Below are 26,503 nucleotides of genomic sequence, written 5' to 3'. Positions count from 1 at the left end.
GTTTTGTTACCACTTTCAATATCTCAGTCTTCTATCTTTAAAGAAATGAAAAGAAACCAGATATCGCTTACTTGGGAAACCAAGTGCTGACATCGCATAATAGTTTTTGAAATGATGTTAGCGAAAGTGTAATCTGCAAGCATTGGCACTGACTGTTCAATAGCAGTTGTGACTTCAACAAGGAATGACGTTGTGATACCAGTCAACATTTCAATCCCATGGTAAGTATTATTTCTCCAATTTTCATACTTTTTTATGTTTATTCGATGCAAAGTAATTACCACTACGATACAAATTCATATTTACAATCATATAATTTAAGGGTAATATGGTTGTGAGTTATTCTCTATTTTCGCAACAATTCTCAGTCCCCTGTCATAAATTGTTGCAGGGTCCTGAGAATATTATCAGGGAACTGCCAATGCTGTTCAACAAATCCACTTCTCAACGTGCTGACACATATGCCATACAAATCCTATTTCTCAGCACTTTTTACAAACGAACGACGGAAATTACGATTATATATTGTATATACTCATACTCTATACAGATATTCAGAGATAAAACAACATAGAAATGGCTGCGTTGTACTATACAAGATTGGCTCTGATCAAGAAAATAAATGGGTTCCCTAGAGACACTTCACCTCTTACTTCTTGTGACGCTATGGAAGAGAATCATGTGCCAATGGTACAAGTGGAGAGTAACCGACAACCAAACTCAGCTGCAGCTAGAAAAAGATCGGAACAGCAGCGGTAGAAACGTTGCAAACAAATTAAGAAAAAGGATGCAACCACTGTAAAATTAAAAATATCGGTATGAAAAAGTTTCCCGATTGAAAAAATGAAGAAGCTGATATCGAGAAGCAAACTAAAAAATGGCTGAAAATCCCGAGACTGAAAAGAAGTCAGAGAGGAGGCATTATTTGTAAATGTGTATTCAAGTGAAAGAAGAAGAAATTAAAGAAAATTATTCTAATGCAAAGGCCTATCAAGAGAAAAAGGTTATCGACAAGACACTTTTAGGAGAGAAAGTAAAGAAACATAAGTTGTGCAAAAGTTGGTCCTCATGGAAGCAAACAAAAGCTAAAGATGTGCGTAAAGAATCTATACTTTTCATCAAAAAAGCTGCGGTAACATTACTCAATAATGACAACAATAGTAGATCAGGTGCAGGAAAGAAAGAATGTGTGATAAAAATAAGATGCAAAAACATAAACGGTACTTGCAAGACACAATAAAGAATCATTATAAAGAATTATTGCATTCTACAAATATTATTATCAGTTATTCTGTATTTTACCCTCTACGACCATTTTGGGTTGTTTCGCCAAGAGTCGCGGATGATACATGCTTATACCTAACTCGTATCAACATACAATATTGACTGTTATGTGCATTGCTAAAATATTGCGCTTGGCTACTTACCAAACTCTACCGCAAAAGCTGTGCTGTGACGGATATAACAAAAAGTATTTGGAAAGAAACTGCAAAACTTGGTGTGAAAAGAGTTTATCCCAAAAAGAATTTGACAACATGACGAAAATTTCTTATAAACAGTCGGTTTCGTTAAAAGAAAGCATAGTTGATCAAAAAACCGAAAGAATTTGATATGTACAGAAGCACAAACAACAAAGTTTTGAAATATTATCTTGAGATCTAATTTTGAAACTGGAAAATGCTCAAATCGAGTTCTTTAAATACAAACTGAACATTGTCCATCAATATCAGATAGTTGAAAAACTGAAAGAAAATATTACAGAAAGAGACGCGGTAATACACATGGACTTTTCAGAAAATTACGCTATGTGATATAATCGGGAAATTCAGGCTTTTTACTTCAGAGGGTCGTGGGCACAAAATGACTGTGTGCACTGTCCTGGTTTATCTACAAGAATCTGTAGCATCTTACTGTACGATTTCTTCCAACTTATCTTATAACCCACCTGCAACTTGGACTCATCTGAAACCGATTTTGAGATCTTTACCTTCATCGATAAAAAATATCCATCTCGTATGTTGTACAGTATTGTCACTAAACTATGTTTTATGCACTGGGGTGTAAGATGTCAGAGTTTTATCCCAATATAATAATCTTTTCATGGAATTATCATGATTCTGAATATGGAAAAAGAGCACTAGATGAGACAAGAGATCTCTGCAAAAGAACAGCAGATCAAGTAGTTGCTCATAGTGGTGATGTGACTAACTTGTAAGGTCTTGTTGACTTGATCCAAGAAAAATGTCCGGGGACAACAGTGTTCACTGTAAGTGATCACGAAGTAGAGATAATAAATGAGATGATGGTGGTAAAGCAAACAAATTTCGCATTTTTTGTGCGTACACTCCTGGTACATCAAGTTATGAGAAGGATTTATTTCCTATGACAGTTGCTTCCATCAATCGGGATGCTGCAAGCATTTAAAATTGGGCTCCATAATGTATCGATCAACCGTATCAACACTAAATGTCAGTCGTGTATTTTGTAACTCAGAATCGAAAGGAGGATCTCAAGAGGAATTGTAGGCAAGTTCTTCGGTAAATATTCCTATTGAGGCTGAACCGATATTACTCTACACTAGTGGTGAATACGTTTATGTCAAGTTGGCCTAAAAAAAAAAGGGAATACCAATATTTAACTCTACTGTTATTTTTGAAGAAGATAGTGAAATTGAAGCAATTTTTCTGGGAGTGTATTAAGGAGCGCGCATTATTCAAAGTAGATGAGAAAGATGTAGGTGTCGTAACTTTTGATCAAGTCCATGAAAAAATTTGCATGCCTTCACTACAAGTTGAAGGTGATAGGGCTCTTTTACAAATTTCTACATCCAATTTCTGTTTTGGAAAAATAATTACTAGTACTCCTCAGAAAAATTATTATGAAAAATAAACTAAAGTACAAAAAACTTGTGCTATAAAGAATGATAATACTAAGTTATATGTTAGTTATATATAATATCAATTACTATGAACAAACTATTATAGTACAAAAAAACTTTAACAACGACTTGAGTAATAAACATTTCATTTTTTTTATGAGATATAAGAGAAGTTATTATCATTAACAAAAGACTATAATTCATAAAATCAGTTGAAAAAACTACGCAATTCTTACGGGACGGATGATTATGAGGATGATTATTACCATGACGAGTGGCTATCGATGACTACATCTACACCCAACCGTGATGTTATTACAGCCTATTTTGGGTTGGTAACCCGTCGAATACACGCACGTACGAAGGATAAAACGAAATGAGACTAACTTGTATTGACAAGTTGAATGTTGGAGTATATAATTGATTCATTGTAGAAGATGCGGAGAATGGAGTGAGAAGATATGGAGGAGGAAAAAGGGTATAGATGTGAAGTTAAATCTTGGCCAAATGAAAGATGACTTGAAAGTGTGATATGTGGGGGAAGAAGGCTAGTTGCAGTTTAGGAATAAAGAGAGCATTCTGCTGATGCAGTATGGCAACTGAAGATGCGGGATATAAGGTAGCTGTAAGAATGTTGGAAAAGAATCTAAAGCCTGGAGGACGCAACAGAATAAAGACTTCAATTTAATACATACTTTAGATATCAGTTATAATGTTATGATAACTTTTTCGTTTTTAAATAAATAATGTTCTTATTCTGTAATAAAGAATTTAAAAATTCCTTGATTTTCTGTTTTGGTATTCCAATAAAGTGTTTCAAATATACTGATTTTGTATTAAATTCTCAGTCCCTCAAAAACATTATTCCGGTAAATGTTAATAAAAGTGTAAGTACTTATTAGTTTACCTGGCCCTTCTTGTGGTAGTGATAACTGATCATCTGCCATGAAAAAAACCAAGTGCTGTTGCTAAATTGAAAAAAACGCGGACACTTTCTATAAAGAATAGTTCCACTTTCTGTAGAATCATACTTATACAATTATACATTCGAAAGAAATACAACCGAACAGCTGGGAAAGAACTAATGTTATAACAAATTTGTGTAATAATTACATCGAGATACATATCAAACCAAAAAAAGGTGGAACGACGGTTGAAAATTGTCACACAAAACTCATGTTTAATATTCGGAGGGCACGGCCGTCATGTGCGTAGATATAGAGCATGGACCGCGTATTTTCTATAATAATATGCCTGTGGTAACGCCATAAGTGATAGAAGGAAATACACGCGGCCAACGTCTGTTTCTTACTAAGCATTTTCTTGGCCGTTGGCCAATGGAAAGAAACAGGTATTTGCCGCGTACGTTTCTGTCTTTTCACGGACTGAGTGATATTCGGCCCGGATACACAGTCTGTGCTCTATGGCTATGGTCATCTGTAAAGACACAAAGTTATGAATTACCAATCTCATTGCAATCTTATCATTAACGACGTGAGGTTAAAATTCAACTTAAATAGAGTAACAAGAACATTATTTATCACATATCTGCTTCTTGAGTTGCCATAATAGTGCAAAGAAATTCCAAACTTTGGAGAACAAAAACGGAGTAAACTCTCAAAGCACCACGGGTAGGAATATGGCGGAAAGAGCGATCATGATCGATGTCAACCTTACCTTGAGTTGCCGCTCTTCTCGTCATTAACCGATGGTATTACAAACAGAATGACAATTCCATAATCTTGTGTCGTTACAGATGACGAACGTGCCTTCCGAATATTGGACATGAGTTTTGCAGGACAATTTTCAACCGTAATTCCACTTTTATTGATTTGATATGTGATTTGATGTATCGCATAAAATTTTTAGAACATAAGTTCTTTTTCGGTTGATTGGCTGTATTTATTTTGAATGTATGAATAATGGTTTATTGTCAATATACTTCAGTCTTGAGGGACCCCTCCCCCAAAGGGTCAAAATGTTGAGTAATTTGACTGTATGTTTAATTTCACCTACGACATCGAAAAACTGATTCAAATTTTGGATATGGTCGATAAATCATATCAATATAACAGCGATACGTTTTCATAATTGGATAAAAATTCTCAAATAACTGCGATACGTTCTGCTTTCGTTTGTTTCGAAATAGAAATCGAGAATATATGTAGATTTGGACAATCATGACAGTACTCGTGGTTCGAAGAGGTAAATTTTCATGCCAGCAACAGTAGGAACATTCAATAACTATTTGAAATAAATACTCATGAGCCTACTGGTATTAATACCAGAGAAATTTTGAAAAATTGAACACTCAAAAATATCACAATGTCCACCCTTTCAGAAAAACGTTCAATGATACTTTTTTATGTGGTTTTTCCTATAGAATCCGAAAATCAAGAAATCTTATTATTGTATCAGGACTTACAATTAGACCATTGCAACATTAATTTTTTAGAAGCACAATTTTTTTTCCTTATTTTTGTTACCTATCTGACGAGGTCATGATTAAGCATTAGACATTTTTTAATACAGCTTGAAGGGATCTTTCATTTGGAAAAATGAATTTTTGAATATCTTCAACGGTTCTCGAGAAAAATGCTGTTGAAAATTGAATACTCTTTTACATAATTACAAAACTGCAAATTTTTTATAGTCCAGGTTTTGTAGGATCACTGTAATAATATTCCTATAGATTTTTCTAATGAAGTCTGTAATTTATTTCTGCCTAGAACCCCTCTTTTTATTATCCATTACACGCTGAAGAAAATGACACCCTTGTAAGAAACCAATTTCACGTATTTCGTTCATACATACTAACGATGTAACGAATACTCGCATTCGCATATTTCTGTATGAGGTTGACAACTATGCCGCGTAACTCACCCGTGGAATTTAAAAGGTTATACAGTTACCGGCTGCATCAAAAGATCGTTGACCAATGTCAAAATGCATCCAGTTTCGTTGACATTATTGAATGTTTCATTTTTTGCCAAGTACTCTCGAGGAATTCACACAGGACACTCAACAAATTTTTCTTTACCCACCAAATACGAATATTGTTGTTGATACACTATTACAACCTTGGTTCAAGTTTGTAAATCTGTTTCTATTAACACCACCCTGGCTTGTAACGAGTACGGATGTATTACATTTGTGTACTGGGCCGTTTGTGCTCTATTTAGAGCCAATCCCTTACCCTTTTTAAATTTGTTTTGATTAATTCTGATTGTGAGTTCAATCTGTCAAGATTTTGACTACTCTTTCGAAATTACGTATTTTGGAGCACGCTTTACAAAACTCAAGTTTCGGCATTAGCGCTCGCTAAACCTTAAGTACAGAGTCCACGTTAGCTGCAAAGTGAATCAGACGTAGAAACTTTTTCAAAAATGGCAGTATAGTGCCAACTTATAACTTTAATTATCTACCTCTTCCAAAGCGCCGTTAGCCCTCAAGGAATCCTCTCGGTAGAAGCGTCATGACCCTTCATGGAATCCTTTCCGCACGTGCGTCGTAAGTAAACTGTACAGACTTGAAAAATAATGTATTGTGTTAAAAGTGCGAAAAGCGGGCGTTATTTGACTCGTATGATTACAGTGCTTGTCTTGGCTCATGCTGTTTTCACACTAGAACTCGTGCGATGGCAGCTCTCGTCTTTGTCTCGTACCGCTAACTTCGCATTCGCATTTGTGTGAACGCAGCAGTCGCTCATGCGGCAAACTTATGCTCATCTGAAATCGCCCAGTTTTTGCTCTTCTAACGCAATATACTATTTTATTCAAGGCCTGAAGAATTTGTTGCTAGATTGCTAGATGTCAATTGGTGGACTAAATCATATCTATTATTAATTGGAAAGGATTTGCCCCTGCACGTTACGCACGTTACGCGCTCCTACCGTTTCTGTTGCTCGTTAGGTACGCGCCTAAATACGCTGTATACTTTTATTAAGTAGCAAAAAAGAGTCATTGCTAATGACTTCAATTTCTGAAGGAAGGGTATGTTAACTCGCAGAGTTGGGGGCACAGGGACTTTCCATAACAAAGGCTCGTCACATTATGCGAGGCTTGCGTTAACAATGCACTACAAATTTGAATACGTATTTCTACTCGAAAGCGACTACCTATTTTGAGTATTCAGTTAAAATATTGGATCAGTAATTCTTAATATATAAATTTTACCATCTCACCTATCACAACTCTAAGGACCCCGCAGATATACCAGTTATCACACAGTAAGTCTGAATTATTGAAATACGAGTTTTGAATCCCGAAAGTTTGAGTCTGGGTTTGGAAGCAGTAATCCAAATAACCTATACTTCTGAAGAAACTGCCAAATGGAATTTAGATCATTCTCTTTGTTGATCTTCGTCTTAGTGTGCTTAAGCGAGGGCGCTATTAGCAGATTGGGCGTTTGTGGGTACGCGTACACTTACAAGATACACTCACGATTAGTACCAAGTCGAGATAATATTCACACAATGTTTTTGTCTCACTCAACTCTGAAAGTTTTGAACCTGGCAGTAATCTAGAGACATAAACCTTGCTTCCATCAATTTACCCAACATTCTTATCTTTATTCAACGTGGTGGGTTCAACTGACCCTTAAAATACTCAACACTGAATTCGACTAGATATCCAGCAGTAGGTATATTGACCCCCTCACCAACAATCATTGTCATATCAGCATCGTCATCGTCAGGAAAGCGCTAATTGAGGTGAATCCTGAACGCAGAGCCATATCTAGTCGGGGTGCGCTAAGAGGGCTTGGGTTTTTTTTCTGATTAATTAAAGAGACATTCAATGGAAAATTACTTCAACTGTCATTGTGCCGATAATACAGTACAAAAGTTTCACTTTTGGCGAAGAACTAGTTGCAACTTATTTACTTATATTTTTTTATTTTTTTGTTTTTATTTTTTTATTTTTAAATAACATTACTTTATGCACGACAGTAATACAAAGTAAATTTTACAAAATTTGTTTAAATTGAAGTTACCTCAAAATCTTGCATTGTAAAATCATCCTAGCAGCATGTCACGTCATGCAATTCAGGTTTTTAACTAATTATATTGTTAACTGAATCAATGACAATCGATTTTTATTGCACAATTATATTCTAGCCATCGAAACTAGCGATATAATTATTTTTCATGGCAATCTGAGGCATTCCTTAAAAATTGTGAGCAAAAGACTGAAGTTACAACGGCATTGTGCTATAAGGCCTGTGTTAAAAACTCGATATTCATTAACTAATTTCTGTGCATTTTGATTGATAACTCAATTTTTCGCTCATGTGATAGTTTAAATAACGATCTATTGTTATACATATTTTTATTCACATCTCTCATTGGACCGGAGACATCGGATTTATCTTAACACAATTAGATATCTTTGACTCATTGTTATGTAGTGCGCTGTTACAAACATAGTGTATGTTTGATTCTGTTACTCGGGGTTCCACTGCCTTGACATCACAGACAGAGGGGGTTCTAAGGACGGGATAGTTCTCTATTTTTCATACTATTCCATAGAAGACTGTCTGTTCTCAGACAGGGATGAATTTCAATAGTCAGGGCTGCTACACTCAAACGTATAGGGATAATATTCTTATCCTCGTAGATCGACTAAGCTCGTTGATACTATAGAGAGGGCGCAGTAGAAAACTGATATCGGTTTACGAAGTTCTCTGTGAATCGTTTAAGTGGCTGTTCAGAGCCCCGTATTCAATCAGTATGCAACTGAAGGGTTTTAAAGTAGCTAAGTACTTGTGTGTGGTCGTGGATGAACTGATTTGGCACCCACACTTGAAAATTCAGTGTAGGACATTCTGCGCTGCCTTCTGACGCGACGGTCCGTGAGAGTTTTTTATGTAACACGAGGGTGTGAACTTTAAGTTGGCACAAGGCTCTAAGTCAAATACGTCATGTGGACCATGTTTTTCGACATCAATTCTCTAAAATTGTATACATTTTTTCAAAAGAATCTACGAGCAAATCAATATGTTAAATCCTGTATTTCCCCATTCACGTCCATACTTTCGAAGATCAGTGTGATCGAACTTCACAGGGTCTCTACTGTTCTTTCAATACCCTTTAATTCTGAAATTATCCTAACAAATAAAAATTATTTCGGAAGTCCTCAAAAAGTCTTGGGAGTATTTTTATCCTCCCAAAAAACACCTCTGGTGAAAAAATCTTTCGCCATATACATTAAATGTGGTCATTACCCACAAAAATTCCTTCTTTGATAAAAAATGTACGCATTTAATCACTTTATGTAAAAAAAACTCGTGCCACAAGAACACTACTAAAATAAATATTCTCATCTTTTATCGAAAAAGATTCAAATCACATACTATTGCCAAGGAAATGTCTGTTAATTTACAATAAAACCATGATTGAAACGTAATGTCACTTTCACACAAGCGAGATATAAGTAGTATGTGTATACTGTCTGTGCTTTTAACACCCAACTATAAATGTGCTATCGGAACTTGCTGCTAGTGCGAGATTGCAAGCGAAAGATTGGCAACTACGACCTAATGAAATTGAAAATCCAGAAAAAAAATTAAATTAGTAAGCGGTACTTGGCGGGCCTTTTTAGAAAGTCAGGGTTTAATGTGTAAAACATATGTGAAACTAATAGAAACTTACTAGCAGCACCAGTCTTCTATGGTTTATTGATGAATCTCACAATCAGACAAATGGTAAGAGTCATTCCTACTGGATAGCAGATGTAAAGGCTACGATAATGCGCCTTAGCTGTCGGGTGACCATATCATCAAGGAAAAAGGATATTGGATCTTCAGCTCTTTGTAAAAGGAAGATAGCACGGTCTAGCAAAGCTGCTGTTGGATTGATACTTACAAGTCATCACCCGTGATGAGGGACTCAAGGGGAACCTTGATCGATTTGTCTCTAAACCAATAGGTCAAGGGGGGAATTTTTTTGAGTGGGAAGAATCAATAGGAATTTAATCTAACTTGGAAATTATTTTATTGATATTTTGAATTACACTTGCAAATTTTTTCAAATCATTTGCGAAAATGTCGAAGTTATAGGCTGTTGTCCACCGAAGATCGTCGTCCGAGTTAGTTGTTTGCGGGAAATGTGGAGGTCGCAATTTTTATCTGAAAGCCAATAGCTGTTTTTTTATATTATTAGTATGTTTTCTAAGAATATAAATTTTTTCCCCCGCAACTTTCTAATGCAATGGTTATTATTGATATTTAGCAAGAAGAGAAAAGGAAAACCAAATTTAAAAGAATTATTTCGAAAAAAAAAAAAATTTACACCAATCCGTAGTGCATAAATTCCCGTTAGGCTGGTAAATATCTCTACAACATACCTGAATTGCATCAAAATCTATTTGTAACAAGTTTGAGTACTATCTTCGGGTGATACAATAATTTTCCGCATTTGTACCAGAGGGTTAGACAGAACAATACTTGAATGTAAATTTTCCTGGATAAAGGAATGTATCACACGAATAAGCGTCCGGACAAACGGCAGATGAAGTGGGATACAAATAAGTATCGTACGGTAAAATATCCGCCATCCAGCGCGTTGATACCGGATTTTGCATAAGACATGCACAATCTTTACTTTATTTAATTTATACGTTTATGATTGACCTATGATTTAACAAGCGTTACTCTTCTAACAATTTCTGGCTTTACCTGTGCAGTGCGTGTCCTTGTCTCGAAAATACAACACGATAATTCCCTGAGAGACGTTTTCCATTAGGGATTATTGATAAAATTTCGGGTGATTGTTAAATAAATAAGCGTTGTTGAAGTTAAATAAATTTCAATAATATGGCGGGTACATCGCACGCAGATCAGAAACTTTTGGACTTACTAATCGCCGTTGGCAAACTGAGGGCTAAGGTGTTCACTCTTACGAGGTTCACCGCTTAACCCACACGTACGCTCATACACATTCTTGCACATATATGTGGTATAGGCAAAACAGAACAAACGAATATATGTTATGTATCACAGCTAATACAGAAAGATGCAAGAGAACTACGAGATTCAACAGTTACCTATCCTTAGACCATGTACTTCTGGACAGTGCATTGCCGTCTTGACCAGACACCGAGTAAAGCGACAAAGTATCGGTTGATATCCTGTGACGTGGCTTTTTCCCGTACCTCGGTCACTCAGAGAAAATGACCGAGAACTTACCGCCTGCACAAGAATTCGGCTTCCTGCGATGTAAGCTGGATCGAAAAACAATATCGCGAAATGCTGTTGGGCGCCTGCCGCGATTAATATGTCTCGAAATCGTTAATGCGCTACACATCAGGAATATGCTCGGTAGCTCAGTACTGCGGAGATACTCGAAAAACACGCTATTTAACCAAAGAAGTAAAATCAAATACTATATTTCACAATAGCGATGATACAAAAACCATAAAAAATAATTCAAAATTCGCTCTTCGCAATCCAAAAAAAAAAAAAAAACAGAAAACTATGCGTAACCTCCGCTATTTCTTACTCTACTGAGCTCGCGGTTCGTTAACTAAAATCTAACTCAACAGTTACAAAATCTCCCTACGCTACTCTCAATTCGCAAATTCGAAGTTTTTCCTCTATAGCAATAATTGCTCGAAACCGAAACTAAAACTACTTTCTCGACGGTGCGCCGTCGGGCTACCTAACAGACGGCGTCCTCAATCTCACCCGAAATCTTACCCGACTCGGAGCCTTGTCGCTACCGCAAGCTGCCTTAAATCTAACCTTGACAACTTAAATTAACATGAATCTTATTTCTTACTAATTGCAACTAAACAGCATCCACAGAGCTGAACCTTACGTGAAACTCAACTAAACAGATTCGTACACGACAACATAATTCAGACGCAACTAAAATTCCGTAACGCGAACTTCTTGTCTCCACCGCTACTCAACGAAACCGCAATCTCAACTATACGCAACCGCTACTCAACTCAACTAAACACTATCTTAAATAAACGAAAACTTAACTAAGCGCAAGCGCAACTAAACGTAACCCCAACTAAACGCAATCTCAAGGTAACGCAACTCAATTAAACACCGTCTTAACTAAGCGGAAACTTAACTAAGTGCAAGCGCAACTAAACGTAATCTCAACTAAACGCTATCGCAACGTATCCGAAATCAAACCTTCTCGAAATCCTCGAAAACTTTATTCGCTAACTCGAGCACTCCATTTCGGCAATTCGCGACTTACTCGAGAGGCGACACTGGGAAACCGTATACCGAATGAACCTGGTACAGCGGAATTCGGCTGTACGTAAGTTCAAAAACGATAAAGACGCAACTAGAACCCGTGACTCTACTCAACATTCTCCATTACTCAAAACTGGCTCCACTTTACCACGCGCAACTCAGGTTACGGTCACCAAGCAAAAGATTCGGCAAAAGAATTTCGAGTACTTTTCTACAACGCCAATCCAAAATGGCTATCCGTTGTTCGGCAAGCCTGTTCGCAATTAGTCTCGAAATTCAATCGCGAGGATATAAGCAGCGCTTACCTTCTACATCCTCGCAACACACTCTCCATCCCCCTCACGATTTTTAGGCGGCTCCATTATTTTGCAAAACTCCCAAAACGTGACTATCTAGCACGACCGCCAGAACTAGAGTAATCTCCAAAAATCGACGACCTGCCGCAAGACGGATCTCGATACGCTATTCCCTACGTGACGTCATCCCCATAAGAATACGCAATAATCGATCTGTCATCGATTTCACCGATTGCGCAACTCTGCGCGCACCTTTAGTCGCCTCGCGGCGCAGAACTTAACGCTAGGTCGCAAAATTGTCCTCCGCGCCGCTCCATAACGTCTTGGCGGTGAGCGTGGTGCTCCCTCGTCGCTAGTCGGCCCGTCGCAGGTTCGATAGTCAATTGTTGGCGGGTTGAAAGGGAAAGGGCTGCGCCGCCAACGGGAATCGTATCCGCCTTGGATTTAGTCCAGGGCATTTAGATCAAAATCAGCCCGAATAAAGAAATTTTTGGAGACAGCAGATATCGAGATGCGGTTTTCTGCATTGTGTTCAGGAAGGTCTCAAGAAAAAAGTCTATATCGTCTGGTGGGGCCATTTTTCGAAAAATGCATTCTGAGCTAATAAATGCATTTTGCAATTGCATAATTACTTGCAATATTATGAGAACGACTGGAAACTCGGAAAAATCGCTCGAAAATCGTTACTCGGGGGTTTTTGGGGATGCTGAATTCAATTCTGGCGTTAGAATTATCCGGGGGCGTCAGGGGTGGCTCTGCGGGGGCGCCCGGGAGGTGATTGGGGGGAAAATTGCAGCGTCCATGAAAACAGACGAAAATGGTTACTCTGGGGTTTTTGGGGATGCAAAATTCAACTCAATTTAACGCTGCAATACCCCCCCCCCCCCCCCGGGCACGACCGAATGATTCTGATACCAGAATTGAATTTGGCATCCCCAAAAACCCCCGAGTAACGATTTTCGTTTGTTTTCATGGACGCTGCAATTTTCCCCCTAATCACTCCCCGGGCTCCTCCGCAGGGCCACCCCTGAACGCCCCCGGATAATTCTATCGCCAGAATTGAATTCAGCATCCCCAAAAACCCCCGAGTAACGATTTCCGAACGATTTTTCCGAGTTTCCAGTCGTTCTCATAATATTACAAGTAATTATGCAATTGCAAAATGCACTTATTGGCCCAGAATGCATTTTTCGAAAAATGGCCCCACCAGACGATATAGACTTTTTTCCTGGGACCTTCCTGAACACAATGCAGAAAACCGCATCTCGATATCTGCTGTCTCCAAAAATTTCCTATTTATTTCCTATCTTCCCTGGGCTAATTCCCGCGATGCGGGGATCTTCGTTGGCTCCCCGTCCGCAGCCTCGACATCCTTCCTTCTCAATCGTCGTTAGTTCGCCACTCCGCAATTTCCTCGAATTCGGTGCCGATTTCCTGCCTGATGCCGTTGTAGCTCAAAAATAAAAAAAAAACAAAAAAAACTAAAAAATCTTACGCTATTCACTAAAGTGTCCCCTCTCGTAGTTTCGGATGCGTGATGCTAGTTCTGGCGCTCTTTTACAAAGACTGCGACCCAATCTTGGAAACCCCCAAAATTTGGTTCCGCCCAGGGTTCAAGGAGCTCCTTGTAACGGGCATCAAGAATGCCACGTTACAATCCTTAAGGGTTTCCTGTTCTCTATCACTCTAAAGCGTTTATGCTATCTGTCTTTGTCTGGCTACTCGGCTTTAACCGCTATAATGCTTAAGTTAGAATCATTGTTAGAAATGTTCAATTTATTGTTAGATCATATTATTAGATTTAAAAACTATCTTATGATATAGATGTTTCCCTAATCTGTACAAAATCAATGTCGGTATTGTCAATTATGAATAATATCACAGTCAGCTTTATTTGCATTGTGAGTAGCAAAATTTTGTGATATCCTATTCGATTCTCTCCTTTTCTATGTAGCTTTGTTCTAACTTTTAAAAAATTTCACGGGGTTTCCGTTTCGACTCAAAAAAAAAAGAAAAAAATGTGGAATAACCAGAAACAAGACCTCCACCTATCTGACTTTGCTTAAAGTGTATTTAGAAATACCGAAAGTCAAGTACCCAGCAGGGCATGATGGCAGCTATACATGAGTCATTCCACGTCAAGCGGGACACCTTTCTGACCGCATGTGCTGAAAAATTGATGTAATTTTTTTTACAGAAGCTTTAAGCAAAATGAATGCATCAAACAATGTTTTTTTTATTTTAACTCGAATGGTTCAAAAGTTACAACAAAAAAAATGGCAAAACTCGGAATCATGCTCTCCTTTAAATATCGATATCTACAGTTCCCTTTGTCGTATGCAGCAAAAATTCATTTCAAAGCTCTTGAATCTTACTTTTATCTTATCTATTTTAAATTCATGGAATCAATAATTTTCCATTTGGTATAAACAATTATATTATTTAAACGTGATTTTCAAGATGATAACGTTCTTGGAAAATTTTGAAAAAAAATACGCGCGTTTTCCTTGATTTATTCTCTAAAAAACATGTAAGTTTGTAAGTGGAACTCTGATGCAAACTACATTTGAATAGCGATTGATTCATGCGGGACGTCGTGCCTGGCCGCGTACGCGGGCGCACCGAAACCGACGCTTGTCCGCTGTACATACAAGGAATGAAGGTGGGCATAATACACACGTTCAACTTCATTGAATTTATCATATTACGAAATTATTTATTTCATTATATACTGAATATCGGCTTGAAACAACAGAAATTTTCAATGTAAAGACGCACTTAACTTAAATTTTAGAACATAATATTACAAATTTGAAACCAAAGCTCTTAGCTGTGCGATAGCTATTGTACATCAAGAATAAATAGTGAATATAATGTCCTTTTTGATTTCTAAAATGAAATAGGTCACAGTGTTATTCAATTAATTACGTACTGAATAACGAACTCAAAACTGCTCAGCATAAACTTCAGAACGATATGTACATTTGAATAAAATCTTAGTAAACCGCAAATTTACATTTCTATTAATATTCGATTTACTTGTAAACCAATGATTCTACTGACTTCTATGCATTGGAATATGCTTTAGCAACAACTTTTTTCTTTGTAATAGGTTTTATGTAATGACATGTCAATGTACCACGTACTAACTTCGCGTTTTCAAATCGAGCTTGTAATACGGCTTTTTCCTTGTTAGCCTCATTACTGAAAAAATCTATGTCGATATTTTTAATATTCTTATTATTTTTAGCCCAAGAACAAAATTTGCGGGGACTATTTATCGGTTCTTGTGATAGTTCTAGGCTGCTTTTCGCGGCTAATTTTTTGAGGTCGCCCCCAATGCCATCACAAAGCTCTTTTCCATGTGATGTAGCAAAGAAGTTCCATGCTGCGCTAACTCCAAAGTCTTTTTTGTAAGAAAATTCGTTCAAAATTTTTGTTTTGTTTTTATAATGCGCGCCGGCTCCGTCCGATAAGTGAATAATGTTATGAACATCACGTATTTCACGCTTTAGAAACTCCACAAATTTTCGACATCATGTTTGAGGCACTCTGAAATTGCTATATAATTCTTGTGCTTAATGGTTCCGTCTTTTTCATAGTAGGCAACGAAAGGTTGTGTCGTCAATTGGTGTTTGTTCCAGTATACACCCTGAATCGCGTTCTGGATAACAAACGCATAGATTTCTGCAAAATAGCAGACCACAAAATATTTTCTTGGTTCCAATTATTCGGAAATAAGCGGACTGCTGCTGAGCAATAAATGCATGTGTCATCAGCGATTGCAGTTGTGCTCAAAATTTATCCAAGAAATCTTGCACAGGTGTTTGCATAGTTTCGAAATTTGTTCTATCCACTGATACCCATTGTCTGTACCTCACGGTATCAATCAATGCCTCCTCGAATGATTCTTCCAACTGCTTCACTACATTTTTGGTGCTTGAACAACTTCTACACTGATTTAGATGACATTTGGCTGCTGGTGGGTTGCACATCATTCCTTTCAAACAATCTTTCTAATCATTCAATAATTGCGGCGTATTTTCTGTCAATTGTACTATTCTTGCACCATCTAACAATAGTTTCACATTTTCATAGATTGTGTTTATACAAACTGAATGAGTCCCACTAGCTCCAGGGAGTACGCAGTGTTTTGGCCTAGCTCACAAAATTTAAAAAAGTCGATCTTCAACTCGGGGTACTTTTCCTTGAAGGTGCGATGTGTCTTTTAAATTGGAAAGAATCAGTCGTTCCTACTTATGTATTTTCTGATCGTTTTCTGTAGACGCAATTTAAATTTTTTTCTACCCGCCATCATACGACTAATGAGATCAGATGTATAAAAATCCACAACACAGGTCAGTGTATTGGCCCAACTCTTTACCAGTCTTCATGTTGGGGGTGGGTTCTTCTGCAGTTTTTTGGCTACGGTAATCATCCGGTTCGAAACATCGAAGTTCGTATGAATTTTGAGAAAGCTTTTTCTTCTGGTCATTTGTATAATGAAAATCTTCTTTTAATTTTGAATAATTTCACTATTTGTTGTTTTCTCTTCCGATTCCGTTTCAATTTCAACTTCGATATGAAATATCTTTGCAGCTAGTGTTTTGCGCAATTTTTTGAATTTGTCTTCAGGATATTTCTTCTGCAGTAATTTTATTTTACTAATGGGTGATGTTCCCAGATCAATTAAACTCTCATTTAATTTCAAAATATCCACATATCTTTTCCTTGGCGTAGAATTCTCTTCGGCGCTTGACGATTGAATTACCGCACTGGTACTAGTATAAGATTATTTGAAAATTAAAAATGAGTCTAAATCAATATTAAAAATCTTTTACAAAGTATGAGGAGTAGAGTGAAAATTTTAATTTATTTATAAATATAACCACACATGAGCCGTCATTATGTTTAAAATTCATTCATTCATCCATTCATTCATTCCAAGTGTATATAGTTAAAACAGTGTATATTGTTAAAATGGGTGGATATCGTTGAAATTATAAAGTATTGTCAATAACGGTTTTTCGTCGAGGCACTATATTTGTTTATTGCACTTTTAATGTTCTTCGTTTTATCGTCTCTTTTTAAATTTGGCTTGGGTTTGGAGTGTTTAATTTTTGATTTTAATAGGTACGTCCTCGTCGTTTAGATTTACTTTTTATTCTCAGTTAGTCGACTATTTCAGAGAGGAACACCTCCGCACCTCCTTCCTCCTGGCCTCCCAATTCCAAATTTGTGACCAGGTTCCCCACTCCCTGGGTCTAACCTAATCCACTCGTGCCGTGTTCATCGCGCGGTTATATTTGAATCATTACATTTGCCTCCCTTTTGTGATGGTTAGGTTTATCATAATTATCACAAACACCAGTTATTGTCATTGTTCATTATCCATACTCAAATTTATTATATAATTATCGAAAACTGCTTCATGTCCACAGTTCTCTGCACATACTTCAAATTTCATCACCTTTTTGCATTATTAGCACTGGAAAGTTTGTCACACGCATTCTTCCACACACATTCATCCACTTGTATAAACTAATTAACAATCTTCTGGTTTTCCGTTATTCCGATTATTACAATCTCGTCCACTTAATAAAAAATTAAATCTAATTCACAAAATTTGCTTGTCATTATTCTATGTCGAGTCCAAAGTAGAGGATGAAATCAATTTCATTGAGATTCATACGAGTTAACTACATTATTATATATTTTTTTTTTTTTTGAATATCAATAAACTTAAATGTATATAAATTGCTTTCAAAATTGATTCAGGAAACTAGGAAGTTTGATACTTGCGTAAATTTAATCTATTATATGTACCTTTGACATCATTTAAATTTTCTGGATTACATAACACGAACGCATTCTTTCCAATCATTTTTGTAATCTTATATGGTCCATGATATATGTGAAAAAACTTATGAGTTACTCTATCAGCTGCATTAGAGGGTAGTAGTACTTTTAATAAAACTAGATCATTCTAGATCACTTTTTGTTGCTTGCGTCGATAACGAAAGTTCTTTAACAGTCTTTCCATAGCTATCATATCTTTAGTTTCTTTGTCTAATAACTCTCGCAAAGCTAAAGGAATTGGATAAATTTTTCGTACAATTGGATTTGGTTTAGTTACTTTGATTTCATGTTGAGATACTTGAGTACATCCGGGTTTATTGGAAAACAAGACTTGATACTTTTTACGAAGTGCACAGACAGTTTCAATCTGTACATTACTGAGTGTCGTTAGACTATGCACGAAGTTTGAAGACTCTTTAAAAAAATTATGATCCTCTCCATGTATTAAAAATCTTTCATCTTTCTTTGAATTTTGAGATCTTTCTTCCTCATTTGTTTCTTCTAGTTGTTTATGACTACTATTTATTTCAATGGCTTTAACTAACTTAACAAAATCATTTTCACGAGGTAAATTATTTTTATACATTTCACAATTGAGATGCTGTGTATCAACATCATTATCATTAACAATATTATTTTCATCAACTATCAATTCAATTTCATTTTCTAAATGGCAGTGTGGTTGTTCATTATGAATCAACACATCAACTCCACAATTTTCTTCACCAATAACAAGTTTATCATTTTCATTACTTAAATCTAAATTAACATTTTGCATATTTATTATTTGAATTAAAGTTACTTCGTTATTTGTAGAGGATACCAATTTATCTAAAGGTTTTGTAATTTATTATCACTTCGTTTTTCAATAACCAATCATTACCAAGTATTATACGATTAGATAAATGTGGAATAACAAGACATGAATATTCTATAACTTGATTTGCCAAATGCAATTGTAAGAAAACTTGTTTTTTAACAGTTATAGTTTTTCGTCCAATAGCTGGGATTACCATTACTTTACTAACCGGGAGAATATCTAAATTTATTACTGTCATTAATCGATTGAAAAATTCTTCGGATATACATGTCACTTGACTACCAGTATCAAGAAGTGCATGTATTCTAATCCCCAAAACAGTAACTAAGACATGTGGACATCTTGGTACAGTTAATCTTGAATTTTTTTGGACATTTTTTTCAGTACCAGTTACATCATAAGATAGGTCCGTAATATAATCAAAAGGGTCACGACACGTTATTGGACCTTGATTCAACGCGCCGATAGTCAGTTTAAATTTTGTTGTTGGTTATTACTATTGTTATTATTATGATTGCCTGTTGGTAAATGATATCCATTCGACCTTTGATTTTGTCCAAAGTAAGTAGGTGGCGGATAACTTGTGTTGGGTAAACAAACACTAACAGCTGTTGGTACAGTATTTTGAAAATTTGGATTCGTAGATACCCCGTTATGTTGACTTATCTGTTGATATTTCGGTTGTGCGTTTATGTGACCTGGCTTATTGATTTCGCTGGTATTATACGAATTGTTGTTATAAGACTGTGAATTTCGAGGTTTTTCACGTTCTCTTTCTTCATAAGTTAAATCTAGCTGAGCTAACGAGGCTTCAACTCTATTATTATCGGAAAAATCAATTGCAACTAACGATTCCCTCACTTTAATCGGCATTTGTTGAATAATACTATAATTTATTTCGTAATCCGACAACTTGGGTTCAAAATACTGAGCTTCTTTAGTTTGTTTTAAAAAATACGTTTGCAAATTATTTTCACTCCCTTTGAATTTGCGCATCGACCAACGATTTTTTTCTCTGATTCTTATAGCTACGGAATAAAATTCTTTCAAAAATGCAGTTTTAAAACATTCGTAATCGTCAAACCTACTTTTTTTTCCATCAAACCAAATTTTAGCTCTACCATTTAATGCACCATGAATAACTAATATTTTTTGTTCAGCCGGTACGTGTTTCACATCGAAATACCTTTCTAAATCGTTTAAAAATTCTCTAGGATTCGTGTTATCCTCCCCAGAAAATTTAGGTACTTTTATCTCTATTTGAAATGATTGCAATTGGTTTATCAAACCTCCTACTAACCTTCCTTCAATATTTTGATTTTGTTGAATTGGTTCTACTGCCGACAATCTTTCTACCAATTGACGTTGTCTCTCATTTTCCTCCGTCAAACGTCGAATTTCCGGCATCATCGCGTCCTGCTGCTGCTTATCACGCAAAGACTTGTCCAATTCTTTTTGTTGGTTAGCCAATTGTTGTCGTTCTAGTCTCAATTTGTTCAAATCATCACCTCCTTCAACTCCAGTCGCATTGTCTTCACGGTCAGAATTTGAATTTGTCGAACCAGGTGCCATGTTTTTATACTGAATATTTCGGCCGCTACGTGTAGTTTTCGGTCTAGAAACTGGAGTTCGTTTTACTCTACCCATGCAATTAACTGAAAATTCTAAATTCTATCTTAACCTCTTAATCATTCACACTTTTTTCCTAGTTTTCGAGCCTTCGCGTTGGGCCCCAATTTATAAGATTATTTGAAAATTAAAAATGAGGCTAAATCAATATTAAAAATCTTTTACAAAGTATGAGGAGTAGACTGAAAATTTTAATTTATTTATAAATATAACCACACATGAGCCGTCATTATGTTTAAAATTCATTCATTCATCCATTCATTCATTCCAAGTGTATATAGTTAAAACAGTGTATATTGTTAAAATGGGTGGATATCGTTGAAATTATAAAGTATTGTCAATAACGGTTTTTCGTCGAGGCACTATATTTGTTTATTGCACTTTTAATGTTCTTCGTTTTATCGTCTCTTTTTAAATTTGGCTTGGGTTTGGAGTGTTTAATTTTTGATTTTAATAGGTACGTCCTCGTCGTTTAGATTTACTTTTTATTCTCAGTTAGTCGACTATTTCAGAGACGAACACCTCTGCACCTCCTTCCTCCTGGAGAGACGTAGACCAAGCCCCCGAATTTCAAATTTGTGACCAGGTTCCCCACTCCCTGGGTCTAACCTAATCCACTCGTGCCGTGTTCATCGCGCGGTTATATTTGAATCATTACACTAGGTTGAGGAACCTTACTTGTTACTGAAGAACTATCACGGATTTTATCGATTTCAGGAATTTTTGCAAATTTTAATCGACAATAATCACAGATTTTTATATTTGCATAAGTACACGTCTCAAATTTTTCGCTGATCTTCATGAGTGCTTTTCTAAATTAAACGGATTGAAGCAACAGTCATAACTTATCTATTTTGGTATCATAATGATTATTGATGATTTAATTTTAAAGCACTTCGAAAACTATAAAATACTTGTGAGTATTTGAAGCTACGTGATCAGAAAATAGATGTGAGTCCAGCAAGACAATAGTAGAATGCATTTTGCCAGTCAAGAGATGTCATGAATACCTGAAAGGATAAATAAAAGGAGATTTCCAAGAGGCTGATAAGAACTCAGTTCTGGTCCTAAATCTATATCTGAGGGTTTGCGCAAACGGGTGTTCAAACAATCGGTATTGTTATTGTATTACTCGGAATATCCTGGAAATTTGTCGATTACTGGATATCTAGAACCTTTTCAGAAATTAAGTATAAACTGTAATAAACATTTCTGGACCTGTATTTAAAGTTGCGAAATTGCAAACCAATCTAATAAAAGGCAAAATTAACACACAGTTTGTTACCTGACTTGAATTTCAAGTACGTGCAACTGCGCGCAAACTGGGTTTGCTGCGTCCCTGACTGTGTCCACTCCAGCGCCCGACGTCCCGCAAAAATAAATCACTTTTTAAATATCGTTCCCGTCGGAGTTCTACCTTCAAACTTGAAGGTTTTTTAGAGAATGAATCAAGGAACATACTCGTATTTTTTTTTAACTTTTAAATGGGCTTATCTTGAAAATCACGTTTAAATAATATAATTGTTTATTATAAATCGAAAAATAGTGATTCCATAAATTTGAAATAAATAAGGTGAAATTAAGATTCAAGAGCTTTGAAATGAGTTCTTGCTGGAATATGCACGACAAAGGGAACTGGAGATATCGACGTTTAATGGAGAGCATGATTTCGATTTTTTCAAAATTCAACCCCTTGTAATTTGTAAACCACTCGAGTTGAAAAAAAAAATATCAGATTTATTCATTTTGCTCAGAGAATCTGTAAAAAAATCACGAGAGAATCAGAAATATCGAGGTATATTTTTGGCCAAATTCGTCCGACTTGACGTGGAATGACTTACGTACAGATTAGTTATGGTAATACTATAACAGATGGTACATATCATGTAAAACATCAATCCAAAATCGAAAATTCATTGAAATAAAATAAATCGTATTTCACTCTGAAGTTTATGTGAGAGCCTTCAAATACAAAATCGAATATTTCCATTCTTAGGTTTTGAAAAAGGTTTTGAAATTCGCAGACCAATATTAATTAATTAAAGAAAATTTAACTTTCATCCGGATTCTAAAGACTATACTATCAAAGAAAAAAATTTTGCAATGAAAAAAAAATATCTGCCATTTCTTTACTGAGTTGACATGGAATCCCCGATTACAGGTTTAGACACCATCATTTTTCATTTTATTTAGAGTGTAGTTTTTCAATTCGTTTTAGTTGCACCTTATGTTACAGAAAGTGTTACATCATGACAAAAATGCATCTAAAAATATTGGATTTTCTCCTAATTACTTATCTAGAATTTTAAATTACCCAAGAACCTTCACAAAGAGTATGGAAAAAGGTAACAGATAAATTTAGACTATTGATATTTTCTCATCCGCTTCTTTATTGAATTTTTTATTTTATTTGTTATTATTGTTATAGATTTTTCTCTTCCCCACTATTTATTAAGTTGACACTTCGGTCTATGATTACATGTTCTGGGCGGTGTAAACAAGGAGCAAACAAAAGTATGATTGTTCTGGGCGACGCCGCGACGTGTGACTTTAAGTGTCAGTGGCGACCTGATATTTCGTGCTCTGGTTTTCAGCTTGCTCGCTTCGATTGCCGGTGGCGCCCCTCTGCGCGCAAAGCAAATTTTTCGCACGTTTACCACATCTGATGGTGTATGTACGCGAGTTTATTCTTCCGGCACATCCATAAAGGTAACTCCGAGCTTTGAATGCGAGAACTTGAGTGACACGGGCTTCTTTGCGATCTGTCTTTCAGAACCGCCGGTTGCACTTTGCGTTCACTCCTTGCGCCGTGTTTTTGGGGTTCTTCGTTTCAACCAAACAAGTATGTAGTCAATCCCGAGGGGCGTGGTCTCAGCTGTTTTAGGAGTACGATTCTCGTTTAAACTAAAACAAAATATAAAACACAAAAAAATATCATTTGAAAGTAGATCCCTTCTTCGACGAGAGTCTAGCTGCAAATATGTAAAATACCTAAATACGATTCAATTTCCGGGTTACCACAATCGATAATTGTCTCGTTTTCGTGACCGCTCTGGTACAATGGTGTTAACAATAGTCGCAATATCGATCGAACTATTTGTGACAACACCAAATCGAAAGTCGTAAGATTCAAAAATGAATACAGTAGGCGCTAGATAAAGTTTCAGCATAAGGCCATGCGAGCGAGTGCCCCTCCATACGCACGGTTACGCACGCAAATGCGACATCCCTCACCTTAGCGCGCCCATCTCCCACTGTGCTGCATTTTTACCCCACCGCGCACGGCTCTCGCTTTGGACGCCGGCAGTGGGAGCTATTACCAACTAGCCATTTTTAAGATTTTCCTCTCCTCGCGGTAGGGCCATATATCTAGCGTCCACTGTAATCTTGTCTCACGGACTGAGTCATCATTGGTAGGCCCCTGACACTGCTGGCATACTGTAATACCTATTAATGTCCCCCGCCACTACATGGTACCAGTAGTCACCTGCTCATAAACCGCGGTTCCTATTGGTTATATGAAGGTTAGAAACAACGAAGAGAGCAGATTTGCAGGGGCAGAGGGCGTAGGGGTGAAACATATGAATACTAGTCCCACGTTTTGTGGGGACAATAGCGGGACCTCCTGCTGTCAGAGAATCTAGTCCAGTGCCAGGAGCCTAGTCACCACACAGTTGACAATAGTTATATGAATTTGTTCTTCGAAATTTTCCCGCTAGTAATGAATTCACTGCAAGAAACAAATTTTTCGCCTAACTTAGCTGCCTCGACTTTGCTGTCGAGAAAAGTTTGAGCGTCCTGACCACAGACTTATTGTCTCATAGTCGAGACTTGTATACACATGCATCTGTGATTTGATTGAGATGAGCAATTAATATTAACGGAAATATTCTTGAACTATCGATATCATTCTACTTGGAATATAAAATTGTCATCTAATATTATAAAGTATCAGTTCCAACATTTTTTTAAAATGTAAAAACTGCAGGAATGAGCTTCTCCATAACTATTCTTCAATAACCCTGATTTTGGAAGCAGTGTACTTTTTGAAACGTTTTTAGGTTGGAAGCTACTTAACTAAATTTCAATAAACTACGCAGGACTACAAAGAGAAGTTGAAAAAGGTGTGCGCAGTACGGACAGAAGTGAAATCACACATCTCCAATCTTCCCGATTTGACGCAACTACCTGATGTCACTGGTGGACTGGCGCCTCTCCCTTCAGCTGGTGATTTGTTCTCGTTAAATTAATTTAATTCTTGAAGAAATACATTATTGTTCTATTAAACATTTGACGAGTCATCATTTCAGTGTAATGGTGTATTATAATTAATTCACAAGTGAACCTGTAGGCAGTACATTAAGGATATCAAATTCGCACATTTTGATACGGTTTTCCTAAATTTGTAAGCACACGACAGATCTGGATCTGCCAGATGAGTTGGAATTATTTTATAATGTAGCAGAAAAACAAATCGCCCACAGCCACACAACTAGTTATCTACGGGGTGACTTTTAAGAATTTTTTGTACTCTTCTGGTGGGTTTTCTTGCATTTTGTCGAATAACAACAATTTTAGAATAACGAAGTAATAATAAATGATATGGTCTGTATATGGAAATGTAAAATTAATTAGAAGTGTAGAAATGTACAACTTATGTATTGTTATTGCAAAGTTATAGTAACTGATAGTTTGTGATCAAATTACAACTTTATGTTGAGCTTAATTTGTGTTCTTGCAGGAAATAAAGAAACAAAACGAAAATCTGAACGTGTCCTGCCGAGATTCGTAACGGTAATCTAACACTTTTATCTAATACTGCCGAGGAGCGCCACCTCGAATTTCGTTCTAATTTTGATACGTTTCATACCAATTTTGAAATTCTCGGAACGTAAAATCCTCCGATAGGGGCTCCAAGTTCAGGCGAGTGACGCACTTTTAGAGAGTGAGCTACGGAAACAGGAATGCAAGAAGAAATAAGAATCCCTGTCTGTTCAAGGTTTCTCATAATTTGGTGTAGAAAGTTCAAAATTTCACACCGCCTAACGTCGAAAAAAATTTTAAACTTTGTCACGAGAAGAACATTAGAGAAAAAAGAAGAAAATTCATACACCGTAGCTGACGCGTTCGTTAACCAGATCCTGTTATATACATACAGATTGAACGGTATGGTTCACGCAATACATGTAACTGACTTTGGTGTTGTTTACAGTTAGCGATACATTCTGAATACACATTCGCCGTTCAGGACACAAAACAAATAAAATGTCTGATACACTTTGTTTCTGTGAACATGTACAGTTATACAGCACAGCCAACTATATCTGCAGATGAGAAAACCGTGTCACCTCTCTTTCTAGAGCTGAAAGAATCAACTGAACAGTTGGGATACATAAAATGTCTGATACACTTTGTTTCTGTGAACATGTATAGTTATACAGCACAACCAACTATATCTGCAGATGAGAAAACCGTGTCACCTCTCTTTCTAGAGTTAAAAGAATCAACTGAACAGTTGGGATACATAATTGAACAAAGTTATTTCAAACCGACAAATATCTTACTATCAAAATCGAATAAAACCGGTTCCACGTATTATAATACTTTGAATATTACGATATATAAAAAGACTGTGAAGCTATAAGTAAACAGCATTCCATTTGCATTAGTGGAACACTTCCAGTTTTGATGAGAAAGGATTTTTCTGCCGAACACTGATGTATTATAAAAATATTTCGCCGCTGCCGCCGCCGTCGCCGTCGCCGTGTCATGCATTCAGCGTATATGCCCTCAAACCTTGATAGATTTAAC

General features: G+C 36.4%; 1 protein-coding gene across 4 annotated transcripts in view; it reads left to right on the top strand.

Annotated features, from left to right (window-relative positions):
* The window catches only part of LOC107226541 (regulation of nuclear pre-mRNA domain-containing protein 1B), a 36,658-nt gene extending 11,240 nt beyond the window's left edge, over positions 1-25,418 (top strand). For 2 of the 4 annotated variants that reach the window (XM_046731765.1, XM_046731759.1), the window contains exon 5: positions 24,793-25,418. In XM_046731765.1, the coding sequence (XP_046587721.1) occupies positions 24,793-24,942 (150 nt within the window). In that variant the 3' untranslated portion in view covers positions 24,943-25,418. Of the gene's footprint in view, positions 1-6,314; positions 6,380-24,753 lie in introns of those variants that run through there. The other 2 variants (XM_046731767.1, XM_046731773.1) reach the window with 2 other exon arrangements.
* Positions 25,419-26,503: the final 1,085 nt, after the last annotated feature.

The sequence above is a fragment of the Neodiprion lecontei genome, chromosome 1 (genome assembly GCF_021901455.1).
Source record: "Neodiprion lecontei isolate iyNeoLeco1 chromosome 1, iyNeoLeco1.1, whole genome shotgun sequence".
Taxonomy (NCBI): domain Eukaryota; kingdom Metazoa; phylum Arthropoda; class Insecta; order Hymenoptera; family Diprionidae; genus Neodiprion; species Neodiprion lecontei.
Note: the sequence above shows the minus strand (reverse complement) of the source record. Positions and strands in the feature narration are given on the sequence as shown.